We start from the raw sequence: 11775 nt of genomic DNA on the forward strand, positions 1-11775 counted from the left end.
TTACACTGGAAAAAAATCGACACATGCCCAATTTAAATTGAATATAAAAGTGAAACTATTAACACTAATATAAGGAAGGATAATGGATATCGAACTTCTTATTATGATCTTAGAAAAGCTTTTAGCTGAAAGGATAAGCTAGTAAGTCGCTAAAGACCAGATTCAATTTTTTTCCTGTGTAATTCCTCGAGTAAGCCCCGAGTGGATTATAATGAACATCCAGTTGAGCTAAATGTCTCAATAGAGAACGTCTGCCACCCCTTCGTTCGTAAAAAACCTAATGATTCAGAATTATTTGATTGCGTGGGCGGTCTGTTGGTGGTTGGAGATTGGGTGTGCCCGGATGACTGATGGTGATGGGCGATGGGTGAAGGGTGATGGGTAATTCCTGAAGGATCAGGATCGGGATGCGCCACCCCAATCGGCAGTTAGCGACATATGTTGCCACATCCGCCGGCTGACTTATGTCACTATAACGTGTAAAGTTGGTATAATTCCTGTGGTTGCCAATGTCTCTGGGTTCCTCTTCCCTCTTTCAGTTGCACCGGTAGTATATGTCGTTCAAGGTGCACTGCTCCTGTCTTATCCTGCATGTCCTGCTCCCCACTTTACTACTGAGGGTAGGTTGCTTTCAATTAATTTGCTCTTTGATAAATCCGAGACACTTCCTGCTCGGCTTTCCACTCTAAAATGGAAAGTAATTAACTTGTATTTGTCCATGATTGTCTCTCAATGATTAATAGCCACACTAGCGAGCGGAGGTGGGAGTGCTTTTGGCTAAAACTGGCTAATTAGATGCATTTTGAGTAGTGGCGTGGATACCACATTCAATTTTCGTGACTGCTAGAACTTTAATGTAATGACATTTAAATAGAACAACTGATTAATTTTTAATGCCCAAATGTATGATATACTCATAGCTTTATTTAAACACTGACGTCAGCTGCTACTAGACCATTTCGAAATACGAATTCTGTCAAAGGAATCTAAATCCGAATCCGTATCCCCCTCCTTGGCATTTTGATTTTGCGCACTTTTTGATTGATGACTGGCAGTGCCACGCCCATCTTCCATGCCCCGCCCTCGCATAGTCATAAATGAAAGCTATCAAAAGTGTGCGTCTTTTTTTCCATTGAATGGGCAAAGAAATCAAAAGATATTTGCGCGCCTTTTGGCGCACGGCTTAGACAAAGGACAATGGCACGAGAGCAAAAGAGAACAGCTGGGCCAGGACATACATTTCATTTTTCTTGTTTTTTCTGGCCGTAGCCGTTCAATTGTTCGCGCTTCAATGGCGCTGGCAAATGCAAATTTCACTGAAAAGGCAAATCCCTTAAACAAAAGCTCGGAGCACTCAAACTCTCGCACGCATCGGGCGTTTTAGTCTAATGAAACTACGAGTTCTTTCAATGGGCGCAAGGCCAGCGACGCAGGACGAACGATGTGCACAGCGATAAAATACCGCAAGGATCCTGGGAGTATTCAAAGTAATTTTCAGCTTCTTCTTGTGTGTCATCTACCATTTTTGTTAGAAAGCTCAAATTTCAGTCAAAGATCACTGTGTTCTTATAAACACTATAAATAACTGCCTTGTCATTCGAATTTATTAACTGATTTTAATGAGGAATTTCTTTATAAAATAATCCACAAATCAAATGACACTGTGTGAGTGTTATAAATAAATTTCATGAGTATTTGTATATTGCAGAAATACATACTTAACACTAGTAACCTTATTTGTACGTGGTTGATAGAAGCAAACAGTTTCTGGGAAAAGTGTCTCGATTTCGAATAATTTTGTTTAGTGCAATTTGGATAGTGCAGAATGTGCTCCGCGGGTAGAATGACAAATCCGCGAAGCACTTGCTGTTTGGCGCTGAGGCGTATGAGAATCTCAAGGCGTCACCGGCTGCCACTTTTCGCTGTCATTAAGTAAATAGAATGAGACGCCTAGATAGGGCCAATGTAGGCGTTTTGGCCTAAGTGATTAAAACGCCGCACAAGTGCAATTTGTCAAGGGATCCGCTGAAATAACCCGGGGGCAGCCCCAGCCACCCGCGCAGCCCTCAATTGTTAGCCTTTTTTCACGCTAAAGCAACTGAAAAACCACTTTGGCCAAATTGACAACAGGGGTTGTAGGCGGAAGTCCTGCCTGCTAACAGCATTTCGCCCAACAAATAACAGCCTTGACAGACGAGGAGCATGCGTTTAAGACCGCGAGTGCGAATTCTTCACTTCAATGCGCCATGTTCTGACTTTTTGTTTGCCCTGAAATCCATTAAAAAATGCACAAAGTCGGGTAGTCAGGTAGCCCGGAGGCTGTCTCTATAAACAATGCAGTTGCCGCATAATGCCGCGCAACAAGCCCCGCAAAAAGCACCGGCACAAAATGTGAAAAAAATACTTGGAAATACAGGAAAAGAACAGCCCCATTGCCTTTGGCTCTGGATCCACTTTTGTTGTCATTTCTTGCCCTGCGCTCTAGTAATTCATTTTTCCACGGACGCCATGTGACTGCGGCCTAGGCAATTGTTTTATGGTTGTTATGGCTGCACTATCTCAGAGCATTACGCTAACGCTGTTCAACAATATAGATCAGATCGATAGGAGACAAGATTAAACTAACAATACGAATTCTTGTGGTCCCACTTCCCTTGGTCCTTCGGCTTAGTGGTAACCCACCCACCGTTTAAGATATCCTTACTATTGGTATATGAATTATTATTATTTTGCGTTAGTTTAAGATTAGGAAACTTTGATTATAATTATTAAATAATTTTGTAAACCCACTGAATAAAGTGTATCTCATCATCATCATTTTCGGCGATCTATATCGCCTTCGAGGCCTTGACTTTAAAATAATGGTTCTTCGTGTCCATTCTGTTAACAATACGGTATTGTTATTGCTTTCTTTACCAGAAATATTACCAGAAATATTACGCATACGCCGCGTGTATTAGCTTTAATTAGCACACAGCTCGGAGGTAGTTTCCCCGCATATTACCCATGTTCCGAATGACTTCAATGGGTTTCTCGTGGACCAGCTGGCTTTTGACTGTCATCTGGCTGGGGGGCACATTCCTCAATTAATCAGCAGAAGGCACCCAGAAAAGATGCGAGCGGCGGAAAAACACGGCTAACACAGCTTTTCACTTTGGGATATTGTGAGGTGACACGCCCCTACCAGTTTGTTAATGTTCCCCCTTTTTTTAGCCGGTATAACTCGTATCTGATTTGTGCTCTTTTTTCCACCGGCCTTGCCTTGCTTAGATTTCAGCGGTGCACTGCAATGCGTCATGGTTGGGCTTCCAAGTTCGGTCCTTTTTTATGCGGAACAAGCAGGCAGCTTACTTTCATCAATGGTATATTGCCATTTTTCAGCATTTTCGCTGACAGCTTGGCCCGCAAAAAAGGGAAAAGGAAATCGCAGAACAGACGTTGGAGAGAGGTGGAAAAACGGGCAACAAATGCCGTAATATGTGCCGGCGGCCATGGCAAAAGAATTGGCCAAAACTGGTGCTCTGGAAATGGATTTGATTTATGTAGCTGCCGGATCAGGAGGCGCCGGGTGTGGGCGTGGTTCTGGGGACAGACGCCAGGTGAATGCTTTTTTGATAGACTCGAAATGGATACACGTTACAAGATGATAAAGCAGCAGCTCCAGGTACGGATGAAGCCCCTCCACCTGCCCTCCACCTCATCACCGCCCCACATCCGAATATAGCCATCCGAGTGCGCCCACAAATTATTTAGGAAATCTGCCACTCATACAGAGCATTCCATATTCATTTGGCTGCTGGTTCGTTGACATGCCTGGCCAGATAAAAACATTTTTTCCACAGTATTTTTTATCCGGTTTCCCCCAGCCACGCCCCAAAAGAAATGTAGCTCTGGCCATGGAGATATCTGGTTGGACGTTCTCAAATTTGAAACATTTTTTGTATGCTTGACGAACCAATAATAATTTGTATCGCACGGCTTTTAGTCATTTCTATGCCAACAGTTCGATCCCAACGGTATTACTTGGAAAAAATAATTGTACAGCTTTAGTAAATATAGTTTGACTCATAAAATATATTTCGCTCCTCAGCTTTTAATATTTTATAATTAATATTTTTTTTAAAAACCCTCGAGGTTAAGTTTAGTTACGTGTAATTTTTGTGCAACGTTTAACTATAACGAATTAAAGTCTTTTGATACAGATTGAATCTAATGACTCCGAGTCCATGTAAAATTTTAAATATCTTGATTCTGTTTTTAAGATTCATCGGTGTAATTTTTATCCGTGCAGGACGAATGTCCTGGCGCATGGGCTTATGTCATGCAATTTTAATGGCATTTTCCGGATGCATTTTCTGCGGTTTTTGATTACCAATTTCGTTTTATGTGTTTTAGTTTGTGGTCTATTTTAATTAACGAGGACATCCCAAAACTGATCCGCGGGCTTTCCATACCAATGATTTGATGCACCATCTCCTAATATTTTCCCACTAATTACGCTTAGTGTGCTAATCCAATCGGACAGTCTGCCCTCGAAAGACACGCCAATTGGATGAAAGGATGCGCTCAGGCATCAGCCATCAGGCATCAGCCATCAGGCATCAGGCCAACCCCCGCTAGTTGGTTACCTTAACCATCAAGTGGCCATTAAGAGCTTAAAACCCGACAAGGGCGGCCATAACTATTAGGAGCCAGCAGGTCCACTATATAATCAACGGCTTTTTGACGCTTCAGACGCGTGGCGATGTTGTTGCCATTACCGATGTTGTTTGCTGTCATCGGGCTTTGCGGACACGCCCACTTATTATATTGAAACAATCCAGAATTTGTAGGGCTGCCGAGAGTTGCGGAGCGGAAAAACTCAAGTGGAAAATACCCAATCCGTACCGCCCCCTCTCAATTTCCCCTCAAACACGCGCCCACGAGCGTGCGATAATTATGTTGTCATGCATTTGCGGCACGTGTTGGGCTGGGAACCAAAAGTATATTACGAGTATATATAGAGGGTTCGGTGCTACGGCCACAAGTATCCATATCCGTATCGACTTCCGCTTGCATAATTGCTACAAATATTTACCCAGATTTGGCTGCAACAAGAGGGTAAATATGCTTTTTGCCGCTTCAAGTGCCACTCGAATGCGGTGCACTGGAATAAAATTGAGCTGATACAAGGAAAATCATCCATTGATGTAAGTGAAACTCACCCCGTAAATAAACGCCTTAGGTTTATCTTTTGGGTGATATTTTTCTCAGTGCACGCGCCGTGAGAGCGCTCGAGTCCCTGGGAGTTCAAGAGCTCGCAGCCTCTTTCAGGTGAATAATCGAGACCTTTTCGGTCCTTTTGGCTCTTGTTGCCACTAATTGCACTAATGTGTGTAATTTATATGGAAGTGAGTGGCGTGCGAAAAGTTTTGGCCCTACTCTCAGATCTGGGATATTTATGGATCGGGCGCAAACATTTGGCCAGGCAATAATGCCGAAAGTGCCAAGCAGAGACTCGTAAATAGCGCCTCCCACAAGTCCCAATCCCCAGCCAAGATAACCCCCATCTCAGTTGCCGAGTCCCCTCCCCAAAATGTCGGATTTCGGATAAGGACCATCCGCCATGCCACCCCGATTCCCGCCTAATAGCAGGCAATGCCGCATTGGCCCCCGGGGAGCACACAATTTCAATAAATATTTCACTGCATTAGCACCGTTCTGAGGGCTTGGCCAAATCCGGGCAACGCGCAGCCTCAAATTGCTTTTTTGGTTCGGCAATAACGTGCATTAAATGTTTTGCCCATTATCATTTCTGGCCAACATCTCCATTAGCGAAGGCCAGTAGGGCTGGCCTCCTATGTGCTTACTCAGTCTGTAAGGCAAATGGTTATAAGATCGAATTTGAATTTGTCAGGAATCTTCTTACATTTTGTTTGATTGGAACAGAAAAAAAATGTAATTAAAGTATGTATTTATCGTATATGAAAATAAAAATGAGGAGAAACTACTATTTGATAACATTGAAAAATAAGTTTCTTGCAGTGATTTTGAAGAAGAGAAGCAATTAAACGGTTTGAAGGCCATACAAATGTTAAACCATACTTTTGACCATATACAATATTACAATAGTTTTAAGAAATTAAAAATGTTAATTGTTCCCATATGGTCTACTCAACTGCTTGATATATTTTTATGAAAATAAAACAATAAAATAATATTGAAGCATAGAAAATAGGCATTAAATTATCTTAAAAAGAATCCTTTTTTTTGTGTAGGTGCAAGTTGCTATAAGCCGTCTGAGCCGCAAGTTTCAACCATTCGAGAAACAATGGCAGTGGGCGATAGACAACTGCAATTGTGGCACTTTGGTGTTTTTGTTTTTTTTTTTTGTTTCTGCAGCCTGGTAAGAAGACGCACTGCGAATAGTTGCCTTTTGGCCAACAAAGAGCACCTTGATTGCCAACGAACACTACTCAACTGGGCTCAACTGAAACGAAGCGATGCGAACTTGGGGGAGAGCTTTCTTTCATTTACCGACAATAAATTTTCATTTTCTTGGTAAATCGTTCCGTAGTTGATTCCTATGTCCTGGATGCTGAGTCCCGAGTCCTGAATCCCTGAATTGTGGTGCTGCAATATCCTTCCCTTGGTCCTCGATTGCCTCTGCCCACCTCACACATGCCGCATTTTTGCACCACAACAATTCGGTTGGCACAGCTCATTGTCTTCTTCGGGTGTTCCCTGGTACACCAGTATGTACATGGCCATGTCTATATGGTCTGCTCCTGGCTCCGGCGGCAATTGCAATTGCTCACAAGTTATCCCAAGTGGAAATTGCTCGCTTTGCCAGCCGTTGTTGTTGGTGTCTGGCCTGGCAAATCGCAATAAAACAAAAGTGATTGTCAAGTGAATGCGTTTGTACTCCCACAGCACATATACAGACCTATATAGCTATGGATATTGCGGTTGGAATCCCCTCCTGGCCGTAATATGCAATTCATCATGTGCGCTCGGCTGCGTAATTCGGAGTGATTAAAATGGTTATTCATATGCACTTGATTGATGGATGCGAGGGTGTTATTATTATTGTAATCGACAGATTTGCGCTCGGATCGGATCGGATCGGCGGGCATGGTAATTGAAATGTGCTGATATTTCTGGGACTGCCTTTCGCCGGAGACACGCTTATTTTTAAATGCTTCACAAACATAACTACGTTCCGTTTAAGCAGTTCCTTCCGCCTCAAAGCCACACGCAATTTTCGACCAACACGCAGGTAGTTAATTAAGGGTGTGAACTGGTTGAGTTATGCGTGGACTTCCAGAACCCCCATATTTCCCCCGACTGGCGGAGGACAGCCGAATGGGCAGTAAATAATTCATTAGCGGCTTTTAACAATACATTTTTGCTGGCCACGCTAAATGACCTTTCCGGCCAGCTCCTCTTCTATGCACGGAGAAAAATTATGAGATAAAATTATTTAAATGAGGTACTTTTAAGATAATAAGGTAAATTTTAAATCAACTACAGATATATCACGCAGTCAGAATATAATAGCCGAATGCATAGCTGCATGCATTATTACTCCAAAATTTTCTCAGTGGATCCTAACGCCATGTATTTTTTTTAGTTGGACACTTATTTTAATGAAGCGGCAGCTAATTAGCTGCATTGGCTGTGACCTCTGAACCGCTGCCTTCATTAGAGCAGGAATTCGGCGCATTGTATTTTCTCGCATGGCCGCGATAAGAAATGCCGATAAGAGATTGCCTTACCACCTGCGCATTACAGCAAACAGTGCTATTTTATTCTTGTACTTTTTACACATTTCGCAGCGGTTGGCAAATTAAAACGAAATAACTCTTCATCAGGGTCCGCGCCAGGTCCCCTCGCCAAAAAAAGCATATACACTCACGTAAACCGAGGGCAGGAAATGTGCTATAATTGAAAAATGTGGTAACAAGACGCTACACCACCGCACCACCGCACCACCTGAGCCACCACCGTGTCAGGCCTAATGAATGCCTCACTTTTTCCGTGTCTTTTGGCTTTTGCCCTGTTTTTGCATGACACGCAAGGAGTGTGTCAGGTTTTTGGTGGGACGGATGGATATTTGCTCGGCGGGGTGATAAATGCTCATCAGCTTTAAGGCTGCGCTGGCAATTAACTTTTACAATGTTGTTGAAACGTAATCAAGTTGTCAGCGGCAAAAAGCCGACTTGGCTCGCAAATTATACTCCTAATTACGCGAAAGTTTTCTCAGCGCGGAAATTCCCTGGGCCACAAGCTGTCAGCAGTCTAAAGACAATACCGAAAAGCGGCCAAAAGTGGCGAAAAGCGGGTGGCTTCAACGGGGAAAATCCACTCTCATTGGCTAATCCTGTGGGATCCATTCGCCTAATGCCCTGCCTCAGTTTCCCCCTCCAAGTGCTCGATTCAAATGTCTCTCAGTTGTCATAACAAACTTGGGGACTTCCATCAGGTCCTTCGCTATGGAGTTGTACAGAGAGAAACAAGTGCAGCAATCGTTTTCGATTTATGAATATTGACTAGAGATTAGGGAAATCTAAAGAAAACTATTATAAAATATGGGATAGGTGATAAAGTTTATTTATAATAGCTTTAAATTCTATAATGATACAAAAAAAATTCACATATAAATATGTTGAAATGACTTACAGATAATGATTAATAATGTTTAAGCTAGGATCAAATTGGGGGCTAATTAATTTGCCAAACATTTGAGATTGAAAAATATTTTTTCCTATGTAGTTTTTACATTTTTGCCATTTTATTCCTTTGAACAAAGCTGAAAGGCATTAGCTCCCCCTAAAGTCTTGAATTACTGTTGCCGAGAATTGACAATAAGCGGCATAAATTTGAAATTTTATTTTTATCGCATTGCAATTTTCATCCGGGCCGCTTTTCATTTCCTCTCAAGATTTTCCTCGTCGTTTGGCAGCTCTTGTGCGTTTTAAGCCACATTTAAGATACTTGGATGGTATTATTGACTTTTGAGTTGATAAAGTGCCATAAATGTCACCCCATTAAAAGCGGGGAGCAGTCGAGGCAAAGGTAAATGTTAAAGGTAACTCAAAGGTAAAAATACGCGACGCTTCTGGGGGTTGTTGTTGTTGTCCTGGTTGTCCTGGAAAAGGGGAGGAGATAAATGCGGTTGCTTGCCAGGATAATGCGCCTCAACTCAATTGGGAATTTCAAAAGTAAAGTTGAATTTCATGTTCGGCTGCGGCAATTGTCACAGATGGTTTAATTGAAGTAATTACATACGAGACCCGTCAGGATTTGCCCCTCCACTGACACTTTTCACTTATTATTTTATTATATTATCATATACTATATATACATATGTATATGTATATATGTGTTAGTACTAAGCAGCATCATCATAATCCAGCCATTTGGGGTTTGGGCGGAAATGGGTTAATTGAGTTGTTTGCCATTGTTTTATCTGCTTTTCCGCCACTTTGCCTTTACGACTCCTCTAATGAGCTAATGACAACAGTGTGTAATTATGAACAAAGAGAAAACCGGAAAGGTGGACACGTATTTATACCAAAACATTTTAAGTGGGTTTTTGTTGGTTTTTTCGGCTATTTTTTAGGGGGCTGCCGCTTAGGGGTTTGAAAGCGGGTTAAACTGGTTACTGACCTATTAGGGATCATTAAAGAAAGCTGTCATGCTGGCTAAATTTAGTTCTCCCAACGAATTGAACAGAATTTTCCTACGTATTGAATAAATATTTTATCGTCGTATTGTTTACGCGCCTATCAATAAATTCGTACCCAACATACATCTGGGCAAACAGTGGAACTTCTTCTTTTGAGCAGTATAAAAAGCTGCACAGCAGCCACAGCCTCAAGCACTCTTAGTAATTGCACTAATTACATTAATCCTCTAAGATGATCAATACTATCCTTGTTGCAGCAATCCTAGTGGGCGTGGCCCAAGGCACAATCATCCTTAAGCCCCAAAATCCGGTGGAGCAGACCACCAAGTGCCAGATCTACTGGCGGGAACACGCCTGGGCGCTCGAAGATTGTGTGTGCCGGGTCTTCCAGAACGGCTGTCTTCTGGCCGAGGAGAGTAATCGGCGGGAAAATGATGGAGAGACACGTAAGATATTTAGATATTTATTCACTTATATTTAGTTAAAGCTTACTTTGGTGGGCGATTTTTATTGTTCAGCGCTGATTCCGGTCACTAAAGATGTGTGCCAGAAGTTCATCAAGCGAAAGTGCCTCCTTGGATGGCCTGTGGTGGCCAAGTTCCCCAATCCTTCTCCATGCGACTGCAATGGCAAGGAAGGCAGTCTGGAGATCAAGAAGTTTAAAAGTCTGTGCGAATTGCAGAAGTACGCAGCTGAATGCAACAAACGTAAGTTGATGTTTATTTAAGAATAAAACAAGTCATAACCATTTTCCAATCGATGTATTATAGCCTACATCAGCTACTCAAGGTGTTAAAAGATGACTGGCGAATGACATCTGAAGAATCTTACTACCTCAAACGACTCTTGTTAAAGCAATTAAATAAACATTTAAACGCACCAAACTTTTTTGATTTTTTAGTCTTAAGAGCGCCTAAAACATTGCATTATTTCTTTATTTTATAAGGAGTCATTACTTAAGTTTTTAGAGTCTGTTTTTAGGAACCTGCGTGATAAAGCTTTATTTTGAGTGGAAAATTTCCGGCTGTTTATTTTGGTTATGTCAAGGTTATTCGCGTAGAGATAAAAGACCACGTTCTGCAAACACTTTACTTTCAGATGCATTATGTCAATAAAGTACTTTTCCACAACTGCTAAAACAGTGGAGTGTATTTAATATAAATAGGCTAATGAATTGTTAAGAGCCAGTTATATTCTTAGTACCTTTTAAGACATGTTCAATTTTAAATTGCTTCTTTTGTTGTTGGCCGTTTCGAGGTTTCACCCTGGACTAGCTGTTAAGGATGTTAAAACCGAAGAAGAAACAGTAGCAGAATCTGAAACTGAAACTGAAGCTGAAACTGAAGCTGAAACTGAAGTTAAAACTGAAACTGAAGCTGAGTCCAAATCCAAAGTAAAGCGCAACTCAACATGCGCCTCAAGGAATTGCAATATTTACTACAGGAACTACCAATGGGCTCTTCAAGATTGTGTCTGCCGTTGTTTCCAAAACGAATGTCTCATGAAAATCGAGAACGAGCAGCGCCGAAGAGATTGCAAAACCCGTACGTAAATTAACCAGTTAAGAAAATCATATTTTATTTATGCATTGTATATGCAGCCCTTGTGCCTGTTTCGGAGGATCTCTGCCGCTCGTTCATCAGCAAAAAGTGTAGCGTGGGCTTCCCCGTGGTTGCTGAGTTCCCCATTCCAGCTCCTTGTGGATGCAACCGAAAGCCAGGATCCATTGCCACCGAGCGATTTTACAGCCTGTGCCACCTGCTGAAATTCTCATCCGAGAACTCAAAGCGTAAGTTCGAAGGGTTAGTTGATAATCCTGAGTAATATTTACATTTTGTATCCTTACAGCATTCCTCGCTTATTCTTATTGTTGGCCGTTCTAATTGAAAGGGATTCAGCTGGATTACGTTTCGAACTTCTTTGTTTCTTTTATTGTTTTGTTATTTATTCATTTAAAGGGCGATGGTACATATATGCTAAATAAGGCAGTTATTATTGTTATTTCCTAATAAAAATATATTTAAAGGCACAAGTGTTTCAATATAATTATGTTGACAATTGTGTAATACATCTTTTGAATACAAATTACTTTTCTGACCATATAA

The 11775-nt window shown here is 41.7% G+C and overlaps 2 protein-coding genes across 2 annotated transcripts; both read left to right on the forward strand.

Annotated features, from left to right (window-relative positions):
* Window positions 1-9755: 9755 nt before the first annotated feature.
* On the forward strand, window positions 9756-10466 carry LOC120453217 (salivary glue protein Sgs-5). Its single transcript, XM_039637807.1, has 3 exons — window positions 9756-10116; window positions 10189-10377; window positions 10441-10466. The coding sequence occupies exons 1-3, from the start codon at window positions 9903-9905 to the stop codon at window positions 10464-10466; spliced, it is 429 nt and encodes a 142-aa protein (XP_039493741.1). The 5' UTR covers window positions 9756-9902.
* Window positions 10467-10883: 417 nt separating this feature from the next.
* Window positions 10884-11553, forward strand: LOC120453517 (salivary glue protein Sgs-5). Its single transcript, XM_039638265.1, has 4 exons — window positions 10884-11003; window positions 11070-11214; window positions 11271-11459; window positions 11519-11553. Exons 1-4 carry the CDS (start codon window positions 10884-10886, stop codon window positions 11551-11553), a joined length of 489 nt encoding a protein of 162 aa, XP_039494199.1.
* The last annotated feature ends 222 nt before the right edge of the window (window positions 11554-11775 follow it).

Source organism: Drosophila santomea, chromosome 3R (genome assembly GCF_016746245.2).
Source record: "Drosophila santomea strain STO CAGO 1482 chromosome 3R, Prin_Dsan_1.1, whole genome shotgun sequence".
NCBI lineage: Eukaryota > Metazoa > Arthropoda > Insecta > Diptera > Drosophilidae > Drosophila > Drosophila santomea.

Excerpts from the sequence above, each read along its gene's own strand:
- LOC120453517 (XM_039638265.1), top strand. The coding sequence starts at position 10,884 with ATGTTCAATTTTAAATTGCTTCTTTTGTTGTTGGCCGTTTCGAGGTTT. Across the intron at positions 11,004-11,069 it reads AATCTGAAACTGAAACTGAA|CGCAACTCAACATGCGCCTC; the intron begins GCTGAAACTGAA and ends TCCAAAGTAAAG. Across the intron at positions 11,460-11,518 it reads CTCATCCGAGAACTCAAAGC|CATTCCTCGCTTATTCTTAT; the intron begins GTAAGTTCGAAG and ends GTATCCTTACAG.
- LOC120453217 (XM_039637807.1), top strand. The coding sequence starts at position 9,903 with ATGATCAATACTATCCTTGTTGCAGCAATCCTAGTGGGCGTGGCCCAA. Across the intron at positions 10,117-10,188 it reads GGAAAATGATGGAGAGACAC|CGCTGATTCCGGTCACTAAA; the intron begins GTAAGATATTTA and ends TTTATTGTTCAG. Across the intron at positions 10,378-10,440 it reads CGCAGCTGAATGCAACAAAC|CCTACATCAGCTACTCAAGG; the intron begins GTAAGTTGATGT and ends GATGTATTATAG.